At 51.8% G+C, this 26702-nt stretch overlaps 1 protein-coding gene across 3 annotated transcripts in view; it reads left to right on the plus strand.

The window, feature by feature from the left end:
• Tbc1d22a (TBC1 domain family member 22A) overlaps window positions 1-26702 on the plus strand; it is a 306659-nt gene that overhangs the window by 158202 nt on the left and 121755 nt on the right. For all 3 annotated transcript variants that reach the window (XM_004650395.2, XM_045153248.1, XM_045153247.1), the window contains one exon: window positions 2627-2702. In XM_004650395.2, the coding sequence (XP_004650452.1) occupies window positions 2627-2702 (76 nt within the window). The remainder of the gene's footprint in view (window positions 1-2626; window positions 2703-26702) is intronic.

Consider the following 26702-nt stretch of genomic DNA (forward strand, 5'->3'; position numbering starts at 1 on the left):
TTTTAGCCGTACATCCCTGGTCAGCTATGTAGGTAGGAGACCCCGGTTTATCCCAGCCCTTGTAGAGACTCCTGCTCCTTCCAGTATGCTGTTCTTCTGAGGCCACCCAGGTGAGTGTGGCCTATGAGGTTTGTCAGAACAGAACACCAGTAGACAGCCTGCAAGGTTTCCCTGAACCTAAGATTGCAGACCACTCTTTGTTTCTTTCCCATCTTACTTCTCTCCAGCTGAACTGTTCCACCTGACATCAGAAATTCTTCCATGAGCCTGAGCATGCATACCGTGCCCTTCGTTACACAGTCTCTCAGGAGAAGTGAAGCTTTACAGGCTAACCTTTTCAAGCTCAGGTCCAAAGATGAATGCTTTCAGAAGAACTGAAGGCTATTTCCAAATAAATATTCTTCTACCCTTTGAGTTCCAAAACATTTGTACTTCCACTGCGTCTTCAGCCTTGGCTCCAGCTCAACTCAGCTCACAGGGTGTGCCGCCCTCACCAGGACCAGTGTGGCTTCTTCAGGCCTAGGAGCCCCATCAGTGGACTCTGAGCCTGACAGCCTTCCATTATAGGAGAATTTATACATTTGTCAGAGTGGCTCCTCAAATCTGGAATAAAAGTCCATCTCAATGCCCTGCAGGGGACAGTTCCATCGTTTCCCACAACCTGTTCTTCCTGCTGCCCAAGGTCCCATGCAGGTGTGACATGCTTCTGAGTGAGGCCAGTGGCCTGGTGTGGGTCTGAGCAAGGTTGGTAGGCCCAGCTCTTCTTGGCTTTGTTGCAGAGGTGTTCGTTTTAGGTTCAGGTTCACCTGGGTGAGGCATCCCAGCAAGGGAGCAGGTTGGCTCTCCCTCCAGGCCTTGTGAGATACTGCTGGCCTTACATTGTCCTCAGCCCCACATCTCTGGGAAAAGTCCCTCTGGCCTCAGGTGCTGGGCACTGTTAGTGTTGTTGCCATGTCCAAGGGACCTCTGAGGCCTGTTCTCTGCTTTTGCTCCATTGCTTTCCTTTCTAAACCCTGGGGGCATTTCCTGTCCGTGGGAGCATGCAGGGGTGGGGCAGGGGGCTCCACCTCCCTCCTGGGCTCAAGGCCAGGAAGGTGCGTGGGTTCTCTCACCTCCTGTGGCCCTGGTGACTGCAGACCCTCAGTGCCCTTGGAGTACAGGCAGCAGGACACCCACTGTTTGCAAGGTACAGACCCTGTTTGCTGTAACGGAGGCCCACCCTGCCAATCCGAGCCTCTGCCCTGCCCAGTACTTCTATCCTGCCTAGTCCTGGTTGCCAGTGGCCTGCTAGTGAGACTTGGATGACTTTACCCAGGGTGACTCTCTGAGGGCGCAACTGCTGCAGGCTGTCCGCAGTGCTGGTGAGGCTTGGGCCGATGTGACACACAGGCCCCTCATTGTTTTTTTTGTCTCCCAGTTCTGTCCTGTCCATTTCTTAGTGCTCCTTAGAAGCCCCAGCAGAGTGCCTCTCTAATTCATTGCTACCTTAACAAATCGCCTAGACTTTATGCCTTTATAGACACAATTGAAATCTCAGTTCTGGAGGTCTGAGTCTGGCATGAGTTAAAGACACCTGATTTCCTAGGCTCATGGCCCCTCCTGTCCTCAGAGCCACTTGCAGCAGGTTGAATTCAGCTTTCAGTATCACCGAGGCCCACTCTGCGATCACACTGTCGCTGGATTGCAGAGGGATTCCTTTCTACAAGATTGGCATTCTTTGTGCCACAATGTCCCAGTGCATCTCTGTTGTGCCTGCGTTGCCGCCACCCGTACTTACGCGTTAGACTTGGCCCTGCGCAAGTGCAGTCAGACAGCACTGTGGAGAGCAGACCGGATGCTGTGCTGTCGTTCCCAGGCTGGGTTGTGGGCCAGGGAGTCACCGTGCCTCTCTGCTCTGTTGGGCAGTGACCACAGTGGTAATGGCTCCGCCTGTTTGCAAACTTCACTGTGTCTGGAATCCCCTTCCATGTGCTGCTTATGTGAGTTCCCTGAAGCCTCGGGGTTGTCCGAGGAGGAAGGCTGATTGTTCTTACTGTGTCATGATGAAGCTGGAGCCCAGAGAGGTTATCTGCTCCTGACTATTAGAGCTGGGGCCCGCAGGTTTCCTTGCTTAGCTCAGGTGAGCATCCCCTGAGCTTCACACATCTCTGAGAGCAGTTGCTTGTTCCTGGTTGACCCTGCTGTGAACACTTGGATTGTCCCACAGTGCTCGCACTCTTAGCGATGAGCACATTGTCCATTTCCTGTCAGCTTCTTGGTGGGTCGAGCGCTTATGTCCAGGTGCCCAGCAAGGCAACCATTCCAGCAGATGGTTCTGCTCAATGATGTGGATACTGGGTACCTGTGTGTTCAATTTAAATGTAAATATCCTGCATTTACATACAGAAATGCTGGCATCCTGTGACATCAGAAACCTGGGCTCCGTTAAAGTAGGGCCTGATGGTCCCATGCTTTGTCACGCAGTGTGCGTCCCTGCAGTCATTTCTCAAGATGCAACCTAGCAGTTTGTGAATTGGTTTGGTAATAAAACTGTTCACTATTATTAAGGTATTTCAGTGTCTTTTTCCTCTTAGGAGTAGGTATTTTGTTTTATATGCATATAATACACGTTGTTATTTTTCCTCAGGACAATTATACCTTTGCCCAACCTGGGATTCAAATGAAGGTGAAGATGTTGGAAGAACTGGTGAGCCGAATTGATGGTAAGCTGGGCTCCAGTGCAGCATCTCACTGAGCATGGGAGACCTCTGTGCTGCGGGACTTCCACACTGCTGTCCTTGTCCTCATTTGACCGGTGGCACTTGGGCCTGATCACGTTGTACATCCCATGCACGTAGGTCAGCAGCTGAGCTGCTTGGTCCCTGTATGTGTGCTGTGTGGGAACCCATGAGGAGCATGGCTTGAAGGTGAGGGGCATGCTGGAAGCCATCCTTCCTTCTGAGTTAGCCAGGTGGCTATCTCATCTAGGCGACAGGGTGCCTGTTGATGGTCATCCTTTGCTGTGGGTGCATCCTCGTGCCTGTGTGTGCATCATTTTGCTAGCAAGGAGGTTGGGATAATTTCTCCATGGAATCCAATTAATTACCAAGCCTGGAAATAACATCATCAATATTATAGAAAAATTATAGTGTGTGTTCAGGCAATTTTAGATTACACTTTCAAGTTTAAGTGGAGACTTTGAAATACTTTTTACCTTCGTACTTAAAACAATTCCCCCTGCGTTGTGCTGACTGTCATCCTGCAATGGAGAGTTTAATTAAATGAACACTGAGAGATAAGGCCTGCCCATTCCAGTCACATCCTCCTGGTAGTTTGTTAAATTAATGAACAGAGCATTAGCAGCACAGTGCCAGGCAGAGCCTGATATGTACTTGTGACAGCCACTCAGTAGTGAGCTGCCGATGAGAGACTTGCTGTTGCAGAGTCCTGGGTAAGTCTAGCAAGTCACTGCTCTGATGCATTTGGTTAGAACAGTCCTGGCTGTGGGCCCCATGTGGGCATGCAGGCTTCCCTGCCTGGTCCTCACTGCTCTGGAAGCAAGGGAAAACTGTCACAGCCACTGGAATGCAATTGAGTTGCAAAATGACTGAGTGACATTATAAATAGGAGACGCGTGAATTACCAACTTCATTCTGTTTCTTTATTGAGTCTGCTGCCCAGCTCTGTGTCTAATGGTTATTGCCCAATCTCCATACTCGGTCGTGTGACATGTTTCCTTCCTGATACTTTATTTGGTTCAGGTTTCTTCTTAGCTACTTTCCATCCCAGTGCTGCTCTTGGGCCTCTCAGTGCACTGTCACACTCTGGTGCCATCACACTTGTCTGAAGTTGGATTTTTTTTCCAACCAGCAGTTTCACTAGTGTTCCTCAGCTTCATTTGGTTCTCTGAAATACGATTTGCAGGAGCTTTGAGTTAAACAGTCCTATCAGGTTCTTGTCTTCCTTCTATGCCCCTCTGCAGGCAGATTTCATGTTTCCTGGGATGTGTGTTGTGACCAAAGCTTGTATCCTCCAGGGCTAAGTCGGTGAACTACTTGAATTGATTTTCTTAGGAGCTGTGGTTCAGAAGGCAGTTTGGTGCATCTTCACCGTTTGCTTGTTTGGATGGTTGACAACAACCCCATAAGGAGACCCCTGTGCCTGTGCCCTTCCATGAAGCACCTTTTATTTCCATGCAGGCTCCGGCTTGTCCCACCACAGGAGCTGTCTGGAGTCACAAAGCTGTACCACCCATCTGCTTCTATTCTTCAGTGAAACCTCAGAGTATTTCTGTAATGGTCATGACATAAGTACATCAGACTTTGCAACCTTGCAGGCAGGAGATGTGCAGTCAGCAGGGTTCAGGTCCTGGCTGGGAGTCATCATCCCTCACAGCACATGGAAGCAGTGGGGTCAAACTTCCAGGGAGCCCTGCTTGCAGCAGAGAGTGTGCAGCTTTCATGAAGGGCACTTGAAACCCCACTGCCTCTTTTCCGTGTGTCCAGGGAAGGCTGGCATTTACTTCAGAAACCACTGACCCTTTGGTGTGTGGAACTCTCCAGGAGTTGCTCATAAGAAAGGAGAGGTTATGGGTTTAGGGTAGTTTGCAAAGGAGCTGATTGCTCTGCAGAGCTGAGGTTGGGAACTTTGGAGTTTCAGTGGTGTAAGAATGTGGGCCCAGAAGTCCTAACAGAATGGAGAAGGAGCTGAGTGGAGGAAGGCTAGGAGAGGCCTTTGGCATCATTACTTTATTTCTGTGTGGTAAGGAAAGGCTGAAGAATCTCCAGAAGGCACTTAAGTAATCCTCATGTGGAGTGCAGTGTCTCCAGCATCCCTGAACCTCTAGAGAGGGTGCTGTCTGGTTACAAATGCATTGTGGGAAGGAAGAGGGTTGTGTCCATAATGGAAGCCTTGAGAGGAGGTGGTCTTTGGGATGCACAGGGCAGGAAGCAGAGCCTATCTAGAGGAACAGGTGGCTGATGCGGAGGCCACGGGAGACCTGCATTCTGGGGCAGATGGTGTAGTTTCTCACTGAATGAGAATGGAAACCTAAACCACTGATTTTGAAATTGGAGCAAATGTGGGAGCAAGGAGGAGCCTTGACTTCAGGAGCAGCTGCTGGATAATTTCAGCCAGGGTTCCTATGGAAGACTATAAGCAAAGCAGATGTGCGTGTTTACACAGCCAGCAAACAAAGAAATCAACACAACAGAAGAAAAATATAAAGAAATTGAAATCAATATCTTGAAAAAGTGGAACTACTGTCAGGGAAACAAGGACTTAAGTGCCAAGCCATACAGAGATGTGCCCAGCACAGCTGGCATAGCTAAACCCAGAAGAAATGATCTCGAAGGGAGTCATAATTTTGGCAGCCTTGGAGTGAATCCTGGCTTAACTGGGCTTGGGAACTTGGAAGCTGTCTCTGCTTCCTCCAAGGCAAAGAGTGACCAGTGAGTGTAGAAGGGTCACACAGCTCTCTCAGCGCCGGGCCTCAGGTCGTGGAGGGCTGGGATTGAAGTGTCATTTAGGAGATTCAGCACTGGAGTTTTTCAAAAGACCTGTGAGCTGTAGAACAAAATGAGTTCTAAAGACCTTGAATTGTTTCCACAAATGTTCTGTCTCAGAGTAGATGACTTGTGTGGAGTCCAGGGTAAGCTCATCTGTAGATGCTACAGAGAGAGGGTAGGCAGAAGAGCCTGAGCAGGTGGAGTGGAACTTCCCTGTTGTGTTGGCACCCTCCTGTAGCCCTGCTGTCCCCAGTGTGCATGAACCTCAACAAGTGTGAAGATACCCACAAGGACTAGAACTCAGTATGTGCTCTGTCCTGACCAGAATGATTTCTGGACTTGCAAAACACAGCTAACCAAAATTGGGTATTTAGTGAGCATGCTTAAAAACTTAGATACAGCTAACATGACAATTAGTGAATTGGAAGGCAGGTTAGAAGAAAAAAGCCCTAGCAGAGCACAGTGAGTTAAGAATATGAATATAGACTTATACTGATACATATTTATTTGGGGTATAGAAGGAAAGGAGAGACAATAATTAGATGATACCAGATCTTTCTAGAATTTGCACTAATTCACAGATTCAAATGGCCACTGAATTGTGAGTGGAATTAACAGAAAAATCTGATTTATATCTGACTTTGATAAAACCACATACACACTACTACTTCTTCTTCCTCCTCCTCATCATCATCATTGGAAAAATGGTCTCACTTTGAAGACCAAGAAGGCTTTAATCTTGTGATACTCCTGCCTCAGCCTCCTTAGTGCAGGAGTGTGTCACTACATCATGCTAAAATTTATTAAAGGAGTTGGAGAAGAAAAATGGCTGTTCATTGGGAATTGTCTTAACAAGTCCCAGAGGACAGGTAGGCTAAAGGAGTGTCACCTTGGAGGCTATCCCTCAAAGAAACCCTTTCAGACTGCAGGTTCCGGAAATCCATCTAAATCTGAATTGTTTCACACTGATCCCAGGAAACTGCAAGTTAAGATGGAAAGAGAGCAAATCCACGGTGCGTGGCACTGGTAGCATAGCCAGTAAACAGTGGTCCCTTGGAGAAGATGGCTTAGCAGTGGTCCAGCCTGTGGGAAGAGGCTGGTGTCCAGTGCAGAAGTCTGAGGAGAAGCTGATAGTTATACCTCCAGGAAGGCAGGACCCTTCAGAGCACTGGCTCTGGGACCATTTCCTTCATCAAAGCAACTATGTCAGTGGCGGAAGCCAGTTTTTGACCATCACGTGCCCTGTGGAAGCCATCATTTCTTGTGTGTAAGGGTCATAGTTTTTGCGTAAGGAGCTCATTCCTGACTAACTGCATGCTCTTTGGCTCCTGTTGTGGATGGAACAGCTCCTGGCACAAAATGGTTCCTGCTGGGCCAGGCTGCCTCTACCAACTCCTGCCCCAGCTAAGGTAAAACGAGAATTCAGGCTCTGGACAAAGGCAGTCTGGGACATTCATGGTGGGGTCATAGTGACACCTTTTTCACATGTTTCCTTGGTCTGCCATCAAGCATGGCTTCCTTTCTCTCTTGGGAGAAGCAGAGGAAGCCATAGAGATTAGGGTGTGGCTTTAGGCCTCCATGCCTGTGTTTGTGGAGACCATGCACAGAAGTAGTTATTCTGAGAAGTGCAGACGAGTGTCATTGGCTCTGGAGAGCCACCACCCTTAGATTGACTATTTGGGACAAACATATTTATGCTTAAAGTGGACAGCCACCACTGCTGAGTGTGGCTGGAGGACACTTCTCTGTCTCTGCCAGTGCCCTCACACTGGGATCACTGGTGCCCTGGAGGTGCCTACAGAACTCCCTGGGACTTAGGTGTGGGCCAGCACCCTGTTCTCCCTTCTCACCTCATGTGTCCCCTGCTGCCTCCTCTCCTTCTTTTCTTTCTTGTTCACATTGGCTCCCTTGTCCTGGTGTCCTTCACTTATTTTTTCCTGACTCCTCCCACGCTCTCTATGCCTCTCCCTGCCAGCTTAAGTGTAAGTCTTCACGGCTGGGTTACGAACTCATTATCATGCACTAGGTCTGCACAAGATATATGTTGGCCAAATCCCACTGCTCTGAGCTAGAGTAGGCCTGGTCGTGCTGTGACAGTCAGTGTCCACAGCCTCTGGAGCTTAGCAGCTGAGAGTAGCAGTCATTGCCCAGGCTAGGGACTCTGCCCTCTTTGTCCTTTCTTTGGGGTTCGGGCTGATGGAAGCAGAAGTACTGTCCAGAGGGTTCTGAGTGAGAAGGGCTCTTTGTGTGTCCAAACAGAGAGTACTACACAGAGTCTATCCCTGTGGCCAGCCCATGTTATTTGCTTACAGTGGGGCCAGGGGCAGGCAGAGCTCTGCCAAGCATGGAGTCCATGTTGAATGCAGAAGGTGGGTGCCCGCAGCACAGAAAGGACGTCAAAGAGTTACACAGGCTGCAGTTTCAGCCAAACATGAATTCATTTTTACAACCATAGGAAATGTGGAAGCTGGGAGGGGTTAGGTTTGACACTTTTGTTCAGGAAGAATAATTTTTTTTCCAAAAATTTCCCAAAACAAGGCTTATAGCTAAGTGAAATTAAATGACTAAAAGTTAAGGATTTCTTAAAGTTTATCTTGTTTTATGTCATAGTAAGGGCATACGTCACATAGCTGCAGAAAGCAGAATGAGACTGTCATTTCCTCTGTACTGTCCTGCCTGTGTCATTTAAATTTTAAGAGTTTGTAGTACAAAGCAGACAGCATGTGTATTCTAAAGTCATCTATCTATAGTATTTGGCTTAACTATCAAACTGTTCTTGAATTATGAAAGGATTTTTATACACCAGGCCATCAGCTCCCAACAGTGTTTAGCATGCAGCGATGAACACTTGTTAACACCCACCCTCCTGATAGCACAAGTCACAGGGTGCCCAGCGGGATCCTTGCCTATACTGTGTCTGGAATGCTTATGTATATTTGAAAGTGACAATTTACATTTTTGCAGTGACTCCTAATGCCACCTCTTGCATATCTTTTTGCCATTAGTATCTATTATGACTGAATGGACCTAAGCTCACACAGTGTGAATCACTGCCAGGATAGGACTGCCAGGAGAGGGTGGTCTTCTAGCCCTAACCTCCCGAAGGCTGTGGTCAGAGCTCTCTACTGAAGCCCAGACCACTGGCCACTTTTGGGAAGCCGCCTAGTACTCATGGTCACAGACTGTGGCACAGGTGGTATCTCTGTAAATGACATTTCTTTCAATGTTTTTTGAGGATCAAATCTACATAGCACTTTCCAGGTATTGAAATAGCCTTGGCAGTATTCGTTTGGTTTTTCTAGAAGAATCAAGGTTAGACTTTAAAGAATTGCTTTACAGAGGAAGATCAAGTGTTGTCCATTGAAGGGTACCACTCCAGAGTAGACATAGTTATGGAGGAAGGGAATTTATTTGAAGCTTACAGATCCAGGGGAAGTTCCATAACAGCAGAAGTTGGCCCTCTTTTTTACAGGATCTGACAGAGAGAGATACCCCTTCCCCCAACATCACATGCAAGCACGCTTCAGCAACTCCAGGTAGAACTTAGCACTTTGCATATCTTTAGATTGGAATTCCAAATCCACCCCCACACCTCAGGACTGGACCCTAGGATCTGTCCACTGTAATACCTCCTCCAGCCTGCTGGCTAGAAATCCAAGATGCTTTAATAAATCTTCTGAATCTATTGGGAGATATCCTTTCAAACTACCACACACTCTGTCCTAAGGGAAGTTGGTGACTCTGCAGCACAGGGACAGTGAGGGATGTTTGGGGAGTAGGGTTGAGATTAGACCCTATGTCCCCGAGCCCTGGTTCTGGTGGGCTTTGCCCTCTCTCATCTGGGAGCCTAAGGCTGAGAGTCCTGGTGCACCTTGGGGCTGGGGAAGCAGTCTTGAGGAGCAGCCTGAACTAATGTGGTTGGCAAAGTCATCCCTGCTCTTGGAATCCGATCTGTTGCCCAGGTTGTACACGGAGAGGCAAGACGTGTCAGTGGAGACACGTTTTCTGGCTCCTTGCCTGGCCACCTTCAGAGAAAAGCTTCTCCCTCCCACCTCCTTCCTCCCACCCACAGAGCTACTGAGGGTTCTGGATGCCAGAAATAGAAAAGAATGCCCGTTTACATTTTCAGATAAACAGTGAATGCTTTCTGGTATAAGCACACCCTGGGCAGTGCTCAGCATTCCTGTGTTTCATCTGTGTTTCACCTGCACACACATATGTACATGCCTATATACACACCGGCATGCACATATACACATGCCTGTATACACACCCACACACACGAATACACTTGCCTGTATACGCACCGGCATGCACGTATGCACATGCCTGTATACGCACCGGTATGCATGTATACCCATGCCTGTATACACACCCGCATGCACCTATACCCATGCCTATATGAAAATGCAGGCCCATCTGTACTCATGCTGTGGTGGTTTGTTCTGTGTACTTACTCTCTGGTGTGGCAAGTTAAGAATGGTACAGAGACTTTGGGCGGTAGAGCCTTGATGGAGGAGGTATGTGGGCCAGCCTTGAGGTTTATTAGTCCAACCCAGCTGGGTACAGTGTAGCTCCCTCTACTTCCTTCCTGCTGTGGTGACAAGATGTCACACCCAGCTGGCTGCTGTACTGCTGTGATAAAATTTCCCCTGACACTATCAGACAATCAAAACCCTTTGCTTCTATTAGCTGCTTCTGGTCTGATATTTAGTACTACAATGAGAAGGGAAGTGCTACACATGCATGCGAGCAGATGTGTACACTTACGCATGTACTTGTCTACATATACACGCACACATCAACATGTACCTGTATACCCCAGCATATATACATACATACGCACATGCCTGTATAGCATGTATTTGTACCTGTATACAGAGACATACACAGCTGTGTACACACATCTCTGTGTATACATAAGCCTACATATGTATATGTGTTTTTTGTATTTTATTTGAGAGTGAGAGAGAGAGGGGCAATGAGAGAGAGGAAGAGAGAATGAGTGTGCCAGGGCCTCTAGCCACTGAAAGCTCCAGACACAGGCACCACCTTGTGCATCTGGGTACTGGGGAATCGAACCTGTGTTCACAGGCAAGTGCCTTCTCTGCTAAGCCATCACCACAGCCCCTGTAAAAACATTTTATTAGCAACCCTCTGAAAGGCTGGTTTAGGGATCCTGGGCTGTGCAGGGGAACACATACGCATGGTGTAGAGCCTGGCTGCCTGCCCTGTCATTGGCAGACTTTTCTCTGCAGTGATCACTGATAGGTTGGCCTTAGGAAGGGGCAGGTGAGTCTTACTGGCCAGGACACTGACCTTGGCTGTCTGCTCTTTAGCTGGCTATGCCTTCCTATCACCGCATGCCCCCTCCCAGTCCATCCTCCCAGCCTGTTGACATCTTCCTATGACCAGGTTGTACCTGCGGACCCTGAGCTCAGTGCCCTCCCTGTCCCTGTCCCCATTTTGGCCAGACCCAGGGCTGCTTAATTTCCTGCAGAACTGCTTGTTGGCACCCCCTGAGCTCCCAGGATCTTTGTGCCCATCCTTTCCTTTTCCTGAAACCCACTGCTCACTCCTGCCACCTTCCTGACAGCCAGCTATAGTAGTTATTTCCTCATCATTGTGAAAAAATGCCTAACAGAAACAACTTGAAGGAGGAAGGATTTATCTTGGCTCAGAGTTCATGGCAGGGCAGGCCTAGTGGTTTCCATTGCTCAGTGCAGACATCACATCACCTTCAGGACCTGCCTGTCCGCAGCCCACCTCCTCCATCTCCTGTGGGCCCCACAGCCTCCCTGAGCAACACTGCCAGGTAGGGAACACGTTTTCAAGCACCGGAGTCTGTGGGCAACATTTTACATTCAGACCGTGAGTCTGTTGGTTTTGTCTTTTTAACTTTAAAATTTTTTATGTGCTTAGCAGCACAGTACATGGCCATGGCACTTAAAGGTGCAAAATAGTGGTGGTTGGATTGCCCAGATGAGTTCAAGGAGAATTTCTGACAGGACCCCGGCTTCTAGAGAGTGGGCACATGGGGAGACAGTGGTCACATGGGGAGCAGGAAATGCCTGTGAACCAGCCATGTAGGACTTCTGAGGCAGCTGCTTCTTTAGGCAGAACCAAGAAGGTACAGTTGGGATCCTGGGAAGAGGGCACTATCTCACTGGCCTGGCTGCAGCGTTGCAAGCTTGAAAATCTCCACAGTTTTCGTCTGTGATGTTCCTATCATTACTTTAGTCTGGGACCAAATACCTGACCAGAGACAACTTAAGGTAGAAGAGTTTAGGTTGAATCACAGTTCCAAAGTGACGCTTTCCATGTGGCAGACAAGGCATGGCAGGAGGAGCAGGGGCAGCTGGTCGCAGTGCAGATCCAGTCAGGAAGCGGAGGGTGAACAGGCGGTAGCGTTGGGCTATGAGACCTCAAGGTCCACCCCAGCGATCCGCTTCCTGTAGCAAGGCTCAGCAGCACTGCCAGCAGGACCAGGTTCTCAAGCACATGGGCTTATGAGGAGCATTTCACATTCAGGCTACAGTACCCCTCATGGCTTGGGCCGTCAGTGAGTGCTTCTGAAACAGTTTCCCCACGCAGCGCAGGCAGTGTGTGTGCTTTGCGAAAGCGCTAGCCTGCGGACGGACCACCTTGCTTATCTGCTGTTCAGCCTGTGGAGCGACTCAGTAGTGTCACATGGGGGGTGGTCTTTGCAGTCCTATATACAGCAGTCAGCCTGTCTCACACAGGGTGCCTATATTTGAAGTGGGTCCTTTAATTGGGTTAACTGGTGTCACGAAGGTAGGACCCTGAACCCACAGGACTGGTGTCCTTTAACTGGGTTGACTGGTGTCACGAAGGTAGGACCCTGAACCCACAGGACTGGTGTCCTTTAACTGGTTGACTGGTGTCACGAGGGTGGGACCCTGAACCCACAGGACTGGTGTCCTTTAACTGGGTTGACTGGTGTCACGAGGGTGGGACCCTGAACCCACAGGACTGGTGTCCTTTAACTGGGTTGACTGGTGTCACGAGGGTGGGACCCTGAACCCACAGGACTGGTGTCCTTTAACTTGGTTGACCGGTGTCACGTGGGTGGGACCCTGAACCCACAGGACTGGTGTCCTTTAACTGGGTTGACTGGTGTCACGAGGGTGGGACCCCGAACCCACAGGACTGGTGTCCTTTAACTGGGTTGACTGGTGTCACGAGGGTGGGACCCTGATCCCACAGGACTGGTGTCCTTTAACTGGGTTGACTGGTGTCACGAGGGTGGGACCCCGAACCCACAGGACTGGTGTCCTTTAACTGGGTTGACTGGTGTCACGAGGGTGGGACCCTGAACCCACAGGACTGGTGTCCTTTAACTGGGTTGACTGGTGTCACGAGGGTGGGACCCTGAACCCACAGGACTGGTGTCCTTTAACTGGTTGACTGGTGTCACGAGGGAAGACCCTGAACCCACAGGACTGGTGTCCTTTAACTGGGTTGACTGGTGTCACGAGGGTAGGACCCTGAACCCACAGGACTGGTGTCCTTTAACTGGGTTGACTGGTGTCACGAGGGTGGGACCCTGAATCCACAGGACTGGTGTCCTTTAACTGGGTTGACTGGTGTCACGAGGGTGGGACCCTGAACCCACAGGACTGATGTCCTTTAACTGGTTGACTGGTGTCACGTGGGTGGGACCCTGAACCCACAGGACTGGTGTCCTTTAACTGGGTTGACTGGTGTCACGAGGGTGGGACCCTGAACCCACAGGACTGGTGTCCTTTAACTGGGTTGACTGGTATCACGAGGGTGGGACCCTGGACCCACAGGACTGGTGTCCTTTAACTGGGTTGACTGGTGTCATGTGGGTGGGACCCCGAACCCACAGGACTGGTGTCCTTTAACTGGGTTGACTGGTGTCACGAGGGTGGGACCCTGAACCCACAGGACTGGTGTCCTTTAACTGGGTTGACTGGTGTCACGAGGGTGGGACCCTGAACCCACAGGACTGGTGTCCTTTAACTGGGTTGACTGGTGTCACGAGGGTGGGACCCTGAACCCACAGGACTGGTGTCCTTTAACTGGGTTGACTGGTATCACGAGGGTGGGACCCTGAACCCACAGGACTGGTGTCCTTTAACTGGTTGACTGGTGTCACGAGGGTGGGACCCTGAACCCACAGGACTGGTGTCCTTTAACTGGGTTGACTGGTGTCACGTGGGTGGGACCCTGAACCCACAGGACTGGTGTCCTTTAACTGGGTTGACCGGTGTCACGTGGGTGGGACCCTGAACCCATAGGACTGGTGTCCTTTAACTGGGTTGACTGTTGTCACGAGGGTGGGACCCTGAACCCACAGGACTGGTGTCCTTTAACTGGTTGACTGGTGTCACGAGCGTGGGACCCTGAACCCACAGGACTGGTGTCCTTTAACTGGTTGACTGGTGTCACGAGGGTGGGACCCTGAACCCACAGGACTGGTGTCCTTTAACTGGGTTGACTGGTGTCACGAGGGTGGGACCCTGAACCCACAGGACTGGTGTCCTTTAACTGGGTTGACCGGTGTCACGAGGGTGGGACCCTGAACCCACAGGACTGGTGTCCTTTAACTGGGTTGACCGGTGTCACGTGGGTGGGACCCTGAACCCACAGGACTGGTGTCCTTTAACTGGGTTGACCGGTGTCACGAGGGTGGGACCCTGAACCCACAAGACTGGTGTCCTTTAACTGGGTTGACCGGTGTCACGAGGGTGGGACCCTGAACCCACAGGACTGGTGTCCTTTAACTGGGTTGACCGGTGTCACGAGGGTGGGACCCTGAACCCACAGGACTGGTGTCCTTTAACTGGGTTGACCGGTGTCACGAGGGTGGGACCCTGAACCCACAAGACTGGTGTCCTTTAACTGGGTTGACCGGTGTCACGAGGGTGGGACCCTGAACCCACAGGACTGGTGTCCTTTAACTGGGTTGACCGGTGTCACGAGGGTGGGACCCTGAACCCACAGGACTGGTGTCCTTTAACTGGGTTGACCGGTGTCACGTGGGTGGGACCCTGAACCCACAGGACTGGTGTACTTTAACTGGGTTGACTGGTGTCACGTGGGTGGGACCCTGAACCCACAGGACTGGTGTCCTTTAACTGGGTTGACTGGTGTCACGTGGGTGGGACCCTGAACCCACAGGACTGGTGTCCTTTAACTGGGTTGACTGGTGTCACGAGGGTGGGACCCTGAACCCACAGGACTGGTGTCCTTTAACTGGGTTGACTGGTGTCACGTGGGTGGGACCCTGAACCCACAGGACTGGTGTCCTTTAACTGGGTTGACCGGTGTCACGTGGGTGGGACCCTGAACCCACAGGACTGGTGTCCTTTAACTGGTTGACTGGTGTCACGAGGGTGGGACCCTGAACCCACAGGACTGGTGTCCTTTAACTGGGTTGACTGGTGTCACGAGGGTGGGACCCTGAACCCACAGGACTGGTGTCCTTTAACTGGGTTGACTGGTGTCACGAGCGTAGGACCCTGAACCCACAGGACTGGTGTCCTTTAACTGGGTTGACTGGTGTCACGTGGGTGGGACCCTGAACCCACAGGACTGGTGTCCTTTAACTGGGTTGACTGGTGTCACGAGCGTAGGACCCTGAACCCACAGGACTGGTGTCCTTTAACTGGGTTGACCGGTGTCACGTGGGTGGGACCCTGAACCCACAGGACTGGTGTCCTTTAACTGGGTTGAACGGTGTCACGTGGGTGGGACCCTGAACCCACAGGACTGGTGTCCTTTAACTGGGTTGACTGGTGTCACGAGGGTGGGACCCTGAACCCACAGGACTGGTGTCCTTTAACTGGTTGACTGGTGTCACGTGGGTGGGACCCTGAACCCACAGGACTGGTGTCCTTTAACTGGGTTGACTGGTGTCACGTGGGTGGGACCCTGAACCCACAGGACTGGTGTCCTTTAACTGGTTGACTGGTGTCACGAGGGTGGGACCCTGAACCCACAGGACTGGTGTCCTTTAACTGGGTTGACTGGTGTCACGAGGGTGGGACCCTGAACCCACAGGACTGGTGTCCTTTAACTGGGTTGACTGGTGTCACGAGGGTGGGACCCTGAACCCACAGGACTGGTGTCCTTTAACTGGGTTGACTGGTGTCACGTGGGTGGGACCCTGAACCCACAGGACTGGTGTCCTTTAACTGGGTTGACCGGTGTCACGTGGGTGGGACCCTGAACCCACAGGACTGGTGTCCTTTAACTGGGTTGACCGGTGTCACGTGGGTGGGACCCTGAACCCACAGAACTGGTGTCCTTTAACTGGGTTGACCGGTGTCACGTGGGTGGGACCCTGAACCCACAGGACTGGTGTCCTTTAACTGGGTTGACTGGTGTCACGAGGGTGGGACCCTGAACCCACAGGACTGGTGTCCTTTAACTGGTTGACTGGTGTCACGTGGGTGGGACCCTGAACCCACAGGACTGGTGTCCTTTAACTGGGTTGACCGGTGTCACGAGCGTAGGACCCTGAACCCACAGGACTGGTGTCCTTTAACTGGGTTGACCGGTGTCACGAGCGTGGGACCCTGAACCCACAGGACTGGTGTCCTTTAACTGGGTTGACCGGTGTCACGTGGGTGGGACCCTGAACCCACAGGACTGGTGTCCTTTAACTGGGTTGACCGGTGTCACGTGGGTGGGACCCTGAACCCACAGGACTGGTGTCCTTTAACTGGTTGACCGGTGTCACGAGGGTGGGACCCTGAACCCACAGGACTGGTGTCCTTTAACTGGTTGACTGGTGTCACGTGGGTGGGACCCTGAACCCACAGGACTGGTGTCCTTTAACTGGGTTGACTGGTGTCACGTGGGTGGGACCCCGAACCCACAGGACTGGTGTCCTTTAACTGGTTGACTGGTGTCACGAGGGTGGGACCCCGAACCCACAGGACTGGTGTCCTTTAACTGGTTGACTGGTGTCACGTGGGTGGGACCCCGAACCCACAGGACTGGTGTCCTTTAACTGGGTTGACTGGTGTCACGTGGGTGGGACCCTGAACCCACAGGACTGGTGTCCTTTAACTGGGTTGACTGGTGTCACGAGGGTGGGACCCTGAACCCACAGGACTGGTGTCCTTTAACTGGGTTGACTGGTGTCACCAGGGTGGGACCCTGAACCCACAGGACTGGTGTCCTTTAACTGGGTTGACTGGTGTCACCAGGGTGGGACCCTGAACCCACAGGACTGGTGTCCTTTAACTGGGTTGACTGGTGTCACCAGGGTGGGACCCTGAACCCACAGGACTGGTGTCCTTTAACTGGGTTGACTGGTGTCACCAGGGTGGGACCCTGAACCCACAGGACTGGTGTCCTTTAACTGGGTTGACTGGTGTCACCAGGGTGGGACCCTGAACCCACAGGACTGGTGTCCTTTAACTGGGTTGACTGGTGTCACCAGGGTGGGACCCTGAACCCACAGGACTGGTGTCCTTTAACTGGGTTGACTGGTGTCATGTGGGTTTGACCCTGAACCCACAGGACTGGTGTCCTTTAACTGGTTGACTGGTGTCACGAGGGTGGGACCCTGAACCCACAGGACTGGTGTCCTTTAACTGGGTTGACTGGTGTCACGTGGGTGGGACCCTGAACCCACAGGACTGGTGTCCTTTAACTGGGTTGACTGGTGTCACCAGGGTGGGACCCTGAACCCACAGGACTGGTGTCCTTTAACTGGGTTGACTGGTGTCACCAGGGTGGGACCCTGAACCCACAGGACTGGTGTCCTTTAACTGGGTTGACTGGTGTCACCAGGGTGGGACCCTGAACCCACAGGACTGGTGTCCTTTAACTGGGTTGACTGGTGTCACCAGGGTGGGACCCTGAACCCACAGGACTGGTGTCCTTTAACTGGGTTGACTGGTGTCACCAGGGTGGGACCCTGAACCCACAGGACTGGTGTCCTTTAACTGGGTTGACTGGTGTCACCAGGGTGGGACCCTGAACCCACAGGACTGGTGTCCTTTAACTGGGTTGACTGGTGTCATGTGGGTTTGACCCTGAACCCACAGGACTGGTGTCCTTTAACTGGTTGACTGGTGTCACGAGGGTGGGACCCTGAACCCACAGGACTGGTGTCCTTTAACTGGGTTGACTGGTGTCACGAGGGTGGGACCCTGAACCCACAGGACTGGTGTCCTTTAACTGGGTTGACTGGTGTCACGAGGGTGGGACCCCGAATCCACAGGACTGGTGTCCTTTAACTGGGTTGACTGGTGTCACGTGGGTGGGACCCTGAACCCACAGGACTGGTGTCCTTTAACTGGGTTGACTGGTGTCACGAGGGTGGGACCCTGAACCCACAGGACTGGTGTCCTTTAACTGGTTGACTGGTGTCACGAGGGTGGGACCCTGAACCCACAGGACTGGTGTCCTTTAACTGGGTTGACTGGTGTCACGAGGGTGGGACCCTGAACCCACAGGACTGGTGTCCTTTAACTGGGTTGACTGGTGTCATGAGGGTGGGACCCTGAACCCACAGGACTGGTGTCCTTTAACTGGGTTGACTGGTGTCACGAGGGTGGGACCCTGAACCCACAGGACTGGTGTCCTTTAACTGGGTTGACTGGTGTCACGAGGGTGGGACCCTGAACCCACAGTACTGGTGTCCTTTAACTGGGTTGACTGGTGTCACGAGAGTGGGACCCTGAACCCACAGGACTGGTGTCCTTTAACTGGGTTGACTGGTATCACGAGGGTGGGACCCTGAACCCACAGGACTGGTGTCACGAGGGTAGGACCCTGAACCCACAGGACTGGTGTCCTTTAACTGGGTTGACTGGTATCACGAGGGTGGGACCCTGAACCCACAGGACTGGTGTCACGAGGGTAGGACCCTGAATCCACAGGACTGGTGTCCTTTAACTGGGTTAACTGGTGTCACGAGCGTAGGACCCTGAACCCACAGGACTGGTGTCCTCATGGGAAGTGGCCTCACAAGCACATGTGGCAGAGTGTCACCTGCCACCCCAGATAGCAGATACAAGGGAAGAGCCAGAGCTGCGTCTGGGCGTGTGGCTCCCAGCACCCAGCCACGGTTTCTTGTCACATGGTAGCTGGTGCTGCCACCAGCAGTTTTCCTTTTTCAACAGGAAAGCCTAGCTGAGGGCTCTTCAGACTATCCCGTGTCCCTGTAGCGTGCCTGTTCTCCAGGACACCCAGACACTGTTGGGAGAGATGTCTAGCAAGCCCACCACAGCAAACACCTCCCAGTGCTGATAGCAGATGGCCTGTGTCTCCATGGGAGGCATTATCATCATGTTATCACCCAAAGGGGGAACACGACTTGTCTTGGGCAACTGGAATGGAAAAACTGCACTTCAAAGTTTTCAGATTCTCCAAATCAAAATAACGACATGATGGTAGGAAGGGAGGCTTTTTTTTTTTTTCTTACGTTGAAATGGAATCTTTGAAGCTCCTGTAATCACAGGCAGCAAAAGTGCCCATGAATCAGGATATGTTGATTGAAACCACATTTGCAGCTTTGGGTCCGGGGAGTGTGCTGGCTTAGACAGAGTGACCGTGTATGAAGTGACGTCCTTGGACTGACCTTGTGGAGTGCCGTGCCTTGCCTTGCCTCAGTGTGCTGACCTCAGGCTGGGCTTGCTGAGCGTGAGGCTGCGCCATTTTCTTACCGCTTCCTGTTCACATTCCACCCAGACAGGGCTAAATGCAGACATCCATGAAAGTATGGCTTTGTGGAAGGAGTGTGGCACCTCCCTAAGTATGTGACTCCTTCATTAAATTGGCTAGAGGACGCTGGACACATGGGCTCAGCACGTCCTCTCTTGGATCCACCACCAGGGACCAGGTTCTGAGGGATGGTCTATAAAGATTAATCTGTCTGCTGCCCCTGCACCTGTCCTGTGTAGCTATTTAGCTGTGTCTCTGGTCAGCAACTGTAGGAGGGGGAGGGCTGCTTAGTAACCTGCTTTCTAGCAAGTGGCTGGGTACCTGTGACATTAAGAGCTGGGGCCTGTCCTGCTCCAAGTGAAGTCTGGTGCTGGTGTGGAGAGTGTGGGAGCCCTTCACTAAGGATCAAGCAAGCTGCTTGCCTGTAGACTGGCAGAAGTGTAGGGAGCAGGTTGACCTTCAGCTGTAGGAATATAAGGATATCAGATCCCAAGGTTTTGGTGGCCAAGTGTCAGGGATGATGTCAATTGATGAGCTAAAATGGAATTTTGTTTCTAGCAACTAGTACTTGAGGAGAGAAGGAGGCCTCAGACCATGCCTGGGCCTCTGTGGAGCAGCTTGGCTCTGGAGGCCATCTGCCTGGATGTGCCACCTACTAGTGGTATAGCTTAGTGGTGAACGCCCCTGCTGGCCCTTCTCTGTCCTGTACTCAAAGTTCTAACACTTAATATGTGTAAAGCACATTGTAAGACAAATGATATTGTTATCTGTGGTGAGTGACATTGTTACCAAGTCATATGGCAGGTGGGTCAGGAGGGAAGGGAAGTGTTGGGAGGTTTGATCTGGAGGCTGTGCTGGGCCCAGGTTGGACTCATGAACTGTAGAGGTCCTTATCCAGCTCTGGCTCCTGAGGCAGGCTCCTCTGTACGATGATACTCCTGCCCTCTGGCTGGTGGCCATTATTGTTACTAATACTTCATGCTTTTGTTACGGAAGAAAATGCTGGAATTCATTATTCAACAATAGCCCTACTCTGTGTGTTAACTGGCCTTATCTACTTGTACATTTTCCCTTTCCTGGGTTTTTAATTTGGGTTAAATGTGATTTTAATGAAATTTCTCTGAAAGCTGTCGTGACTACATTGTAAGGTTAAAACTGACTTATTCTTTCAGCACAGAATTCAGTTACAGCTAGTAAACTAGATTCAGCTTTATCACCATCCAAGTGAAAATATTTTTATTACCCCTACGAGGTAAGCAGTTGGAGAGCAGAGAATAAATTGGCAGTGAGGCGCGGTAGCACGGAATCTGCCCCGTCCCCAGTGCGCCAGCTGCTCCAGCATGCAGCCTCATTAGGCCTGAGAATGGCTGATTCAAAACTGGAAGTGGTGATGGTGGTGCTTCACTTGAGACTCATAGGCGTGGCAATTGGCAGAGCGCATGTGAAATTGCAGTCCTGTCTGTCAGGAGAGAAGGCCATGCCCTCCTCCTGGGTAGTTCTGTTGGGCAGTGGAAGCCATGTAGAAGCCCGTGTGCAGCGCAGGCTCCTCCCTCAGGCAGCGGCCCGAGCCCTTGAACTCAGCCCACTATCGTTGCCACTGCAAGTACCCACTTGTTGCCAAGACAGAGGGCCTCTGCTGACTGCCCCTGCGATCCTGTAGATAGCCAGCGGCTCAAGAGGGTCACCTGTGGCCCAGGGTTAGTGTTCCCGTGGGCATGGAGTCTGGAAGTGATGACATTTTCCCAAGTCAGCTTGATTTCATGTTCTTTCAACTCAAAATTGAAATGGATATTCTGTTGCTTTTTGGGGAAGAGGGATGCATTATGTAGCTATAAACAAACAGAAAACCAAAGAAATGGAAGTTTGGTGAAATCCCAACCTGTCATGCTTTAGGGATACCGCCCTGGGTTTTCGGGTATTAGGGACAGCGCCCTGGGTTTTTGGGTTTTAGGGACAGTGCCCCAGGTTTTCAGGTATTAGGGACGGTGCACCAGGGTTCCGGTATTAGGGACCACTTCAAGGTAGTAGTCCTCTGTCACCTGACTGAGCGGTGGGCATCCTCTCACACCCATTTGCCTGTGGGAGTTTTGATTTCCTGGCTTTCCCCCTAATGGGCCACCATGCTGGGTACAGAAAGTATCTCCTGCCTGCTGGAGCCTTGCTCTGCAGGGACATTGTCTGATATTTGCCACCCAAAACTATTAGGATAACCAGAGATACCGGTCCACTCAGAGTGCTGTAGATGCCTCATCCCTCTGGGAGGTCCTGGCCACTCAGGACACCTGGAGGCTCTGAGCCAGATGCGCCTGGTGCTGTCTGCCCCGCCCCGCCCCGCCCCGCCCCGCCCCACCAGCTCTTCCTTGCTCTCCCTGCTCTCCTTCACTTCAAGTTCAGGGCCCAAGGGTGCTCTCAGTCCCAGTGCTGTCTCAGGACCGTGGTACCAGGCCAGCAACACTTTTCTTCATTCCTGCCTTCAGAGTGGTGCCGTGAGGAAGTGGGCCAGGCCCTTGTCCCTGACGTCCTCTTCTGCCGTGCCCTCCACTGCCATTTCTTTCTGCCATTGCCCCTCACTGCTGTCCTGTTTTTGTAAATGTTTTTTTTTTTAAAGATTTGTTTTTATTTATTTATTGGAGACAGAGAGGGAGGGAAAGGGGGGGGGAGTGTATGTGTGAGAGAATGGGCACACCAGGGCCTCCAGCCACTGTAAACAACCTCCAGATACATGCACCACCATGTTCATCTGGCTTTTATGGGACCTGGAGAATCAAACCTGGGTCCTTAGGCTTTGCAGACAAACACCTTAACCACTAAGCTACCTCCAGCCCACTGCTCCTTTTCCTCCCCACCATAAGATAGTTTCCGGTTCCTCCTCCAGGGCAAGTGGAGAGGAATCTATTTTCTTAAAAACTGAGGCAACTCTCTTCACACTCTTGGGGTTTGTGGCCTTCATGTTTGCTCACACTAAATTCCCTGCAGGGTGAAATGATTGCTTGTGTTTTAAGACCTCTTTCTGATGGGTAGTTGGCTTGTGACCTCTGAAGACATTCTGTCCTACATTAGAACATTTAATAGGCATTCAGAGAGTTCTTCTCCTGGGCCATACTCACACACCATAAAAGAGTGCTGTTCAGAGTGGAGGCCCTGAGACCATCTTGACCCCCCACCCATCTCCCTCAGTAGCCATCTTGCTGCAGCTCTGGGGAAGGGACTTGCTGTTTCTGTATTCTGCTGCCCCTTATGCAGGAAGTGGAACCAGATGGGAAAAGCACTTTACCAGTCTCTGCTCACTTCTCTGATTCACTGAGGTGCTGGGAATGGGAAGGCAGAACCATAACTCTTGTTTTTCTCTGGTTGCTGGAGTGTGGAGAGTTTCCCACCAGGAAGCCGTGATGGTGGCCTGTGTGCAATGAAATGCAGGCAGGTGAGGCCTGGTGCGTGCAGGACCAGATAATGGTGTCTTGCGGCCTCCGTGCTGAGATTGATGCTCTGAGTTTATTGCTGAGCTGATTAGTTAATTACATTGTAAGCAGAGACATCTGAGTAAAGTGATTCCCGTGACCTTAACAAGAGGAGTCTTGGTCTGAATATAGGTCATCGGATCTGCTTTGGAAATGATTTCTGAGTCTCAGTGTTTTGTCTTCCTCACAGTGGAGGATAGGGGTCTGGGGGTGTTGCAGTCAGATTGGCATTGCTGGTAAGAATCACCCAACCAAGAGCAGCTTGTGGGAAAAAGCAGTTTATTTTGGCTTACATGTTTTGAGGAGAAGCTCCATGATGGCAGGGGAAACCGATGGCATGAGCAGAGGGTGGACATCACCCCTTAGACCACATAAAGTGGACAATAGGAACAGGAGAGTGTGCCAAAGAAACTGGCTATAAAATCCCATAAGCCCCCCAACAATACACTCCCTCCAGGAGGCGTTAATTCCCAAATCTCCATCAGCTGGGAACCTAGCATTCAGAACACCTAAGTTTATGGAGGAACATCTGAAATCAAACCGCCACAGGGGGTATTTCCATGCCAGGGCCTGCCAACTCCCTTTTCTTTCTACCTCACAAACCATCAACCCTTTAACCGAAGCCATTGTCCCATCTCATGCACTGTGTCCTGCTCAGAGGTGGACTCGTGATGAGTGGTCCCTCTGGACCGTGGACTGTGGACTCTGTCTCCCTGTGGGCTCACCCCAACTCTCCTGCAATCCATTCTCTGCTGTCTCACATCCCCATCACTGCGTACGTTTGGTCTTCGCTCTCTGCCGTGTCTGGTCTGTCCGTTCTGTGACTCTGCAGGTGAGCCAGGCTGTAGGAGGGCTTTTCCTCATGGGCACAGCCAAAGCAAGGGCAAGGAAGCTTGGTATGCTGGGGTGGAAGAGGAGAGAGTGCATGTGGCATGAGTGGAGACCCTCTCTGAACCTTGACCTCCTGAGCCACTCTGGAGCCCCTGAAAGTTTGTGAGGAGAGACATGCAGTGGCATCTTCCAACAGGCATCTGATGCTCTTCTAGGCAGAACACCCTCTCCCCGTCCTGTGAGACTGAGCCTTGCCTCGCCTCGCCTCACCTCACCTCACCTCACCTCACCTCACCTCACCTCACCTCACCTCACCTCACCTCACCTCAGTCTGCACTATGGGGCTGGGAAGCTGGACCCAAGACCCTCAGGCTGCTCTGTCTGAAGAAACTGTGGCTTAATCTGGCTTGACCTGGGCCAGCGCCTCACTGTGAATGTCCGCCAGCCTCCACTCCTCTTGACCTTTAGGATAGCTGGCACTGACTAGAAAGAGGGCTGCTGCCCAGGCATTCTCGCATGGGCCCAGAACCTCAGGAGCCCACACCCTGATTCCCTCATACAGCCCGGATGCCAGCCAGCCTGTTGTGAATGCCTTCACAGGTTACCCTGAGAGTCTGCTTCCCTCCCAGCCGGTGGGGTGCCTGGTAGTAGCCTCCCAGTGCCAGTAGTCACTGAACTCCAGCTGTGTGCCAGGGCTCCACCGTGGTATGCATCTTCCCCTAGTTTACTCTCCCCATGCTGTGAGGCCGTGACTGAGTTACTTGAGAGCAGTGAGCCCACGGACTTTGAGAGAGAAGAGCTGAGTCTGGCACTGGCTGGCCGGGAGCCTGAAAACACCAAACCAGGGGTGGTTCCCATGGGCCCTGCTATTAACAGGGGTGACTCCCGTGGGCTCTACTGTAAACGGGGGTGACTCCCGTGGGCTCTACTATAAACAGGGGTGATTCCCGTGGGCCCTGCTGTGAACAGGGGTGACTCCCGTGGGCTCTACTGTAAATGGGGGTGATTTCCCGTGGGCTCTACTGTAAATGGGGGTGACTCCCATGGGCTCTCCTATAAACAGGGGTGACTCCCATGGGCTCTCCTATAAACAGGGGTGACTCCCATGGGCTCTGCTATAAATAGGGGTGGCTCCCGTGGGCTCTGCTATAAACAGGGGTGACTCCCGTGGGCTCTGCTATAAACAGGGGTGACTCCCATGGGCTCCAATGTAAACCAAACTAGGAAGGCAGGGTTCTCCTCATTTAATTTGCACACAGAATTGTGAGAACAATTAATGTTTTCATCTCCTTCTTTAAATGACTGAATTATAGAGGTGTGAGGATACCACGCCCATCCTTTACACTCTAATGCCTCCCTCCTAATTTCCAGGACGTCTGCATTTTAGCCTGAATCTATAATTTCCTGCAAACTGATCCCGCACTCACATTTTCTTACCGTCTCTACATGAGGACAGCGCTGCAGGAGGAGGACTGTCTTCTCACCTGTAGCAAGGAGGTTTGCTGAGCAGTGTGTGTGGCGGGTGGCTAAGAAGCAAAGGGCCCATGGGACACAGACTTCCATGGAAGGGAAGGCCAGCAACTTGGTCACCTGCCACACAGGTCCATGGAGGACCCCTTGTTTCTCAGGTGGTTTTACCTGGAGGGAGGGACAGGGACAGCGTTGTGCTTAGGACGGGCTGCTCTGTGCCCTGTGGTGCTGCCGTTGCCGGCTGTCTGTCTGTCTCCTCGCGCTGGGGCATTATGTGGGAGTGTCAGTGTGCTTAGTAAGCGGAGCAAAGCCATGCAAGCCCCACGTGACAGAAGGAGCCGAGTGCACTGGTGTCTGGGCCGGTGTCGGGCTTGGGGAACGTGCCTTGGCTGTTTGGGGCTGGCTTAAGGCGTGGGGACATGGCTCTCTGAGCATTGGGCACTTCAGGCCTTCCGAGGTGGCGATGGTGAATCTGCTCTTGGAAGTACACCTGCCTGGGAACTTTTCACGCTTTCTGCTTGTTAATCCTGAGCACGGTGCTCTGCGGGGCATGGGCTTGCTGACGCTGATGCTGTTGTGTCCAGCCCATGCGCCTCTGGCACTCTGGTGCCTCCTTCAGGGCCAGTGACAGATACCGAGGCTGCACAGGTACTTGTGAAGTTACACTCCTGGGAGCTCTGGTGAGTGATGGGTGTGGTTGGCGTGTCAACTGCAGCATCCCTGACATTCACTTGTCACCCTACATTCACGGCTCTGGTGCCTGGTTAGCAGCTATGTTGCTGACTCCGGGTGTCAGCCATTGCCTGGTCATCCTACAGGGATCTGGGTCTTGAGGCTCCCACTTTCGCTGGAGAAATGGATGTTGACTTTTATGGCCTCATTAGTGGAACAGGTGCTGTTAGGGTTCTGTCTGTATGTGCTGCTGGGTGTGTGTGGGCCAGTGCCAGGCCTTCACGAGACCCCATGACACCATTCCCTCTGCCTTACAGGTCTACTGTTTTAATGGAATCAGACTGGGGCTAGACATCTTTTAACTTAAACTTCCTTCTTTCCCCTTGAGTTTTAGCCCTGTTCTCCCACCTCCTGGAACTAGTCCCATCTGTCTGAGCCATTCACTCTCTCTGGATATGTCACACACACACACACACACACACACACACACACACACACACACACACACACACGGTTACGTCACCATCAGTCGATTGTCACATACCATGGAACACAGGGGCACACTGAGAGTATTGAGTGTGGCTTCTGATGACACCTTAACCAGATCACCGCAAGGGTGGTAGCTCCGTGTTTTCTGTGCTGTCCACTCTCAGCCATCACCAGGGACCATGGCTCTCTGTGGCAGGATATGCTGAGAGAGATAAAAACAGAGAGAGAGGTCTGTGCAGGCTGTGGGTACACACTCGCTCCCTGGGTTCCCATTCTCTTGTTTGCTTTGTATCTCAAGAAATTAAGAACATGGCATATCTGCAAGTCTGCCCTTCCCCTCTGCTTTTCTACCTCCTGTCCCCGCATGCCTTCCTCCGGATTCAAGACTGGCCCTGGGCTTGGCAACGTCTTCTTTTGAGTTAGTTGACTCAGCAGGTAAAGAAGGGCACAGACACATGAATGAGCCGGCCCATGGCACTGCCTCTAGAATGCCCTTGAGACCCAGCCAGACCCTTCCTTCCCAGTGTGGATTCTCTTTTGTACAGATAAACTTGGTTAATAAGGATGTACACTGTCAGGTTTGGGTGAAGCAAGGGTGTGCCTGCCTTCCTGATGTTATCTTCCA

Source organism: Jaculus jaculus, chromosome 6, assembly GCF_020740685.1.
Source record: "Jaculus jaculus isolate mJacJac1 chromosome 6, mJacJac1.mat.Y.cur, whole genome shotgun sequence".
NCBI classification, from domain to species: Eukaryota; Metazoa; Chordata; class Mammalia; order Rodentia; family Dipodidae; genus Jaculus; species Jaculus jaculus.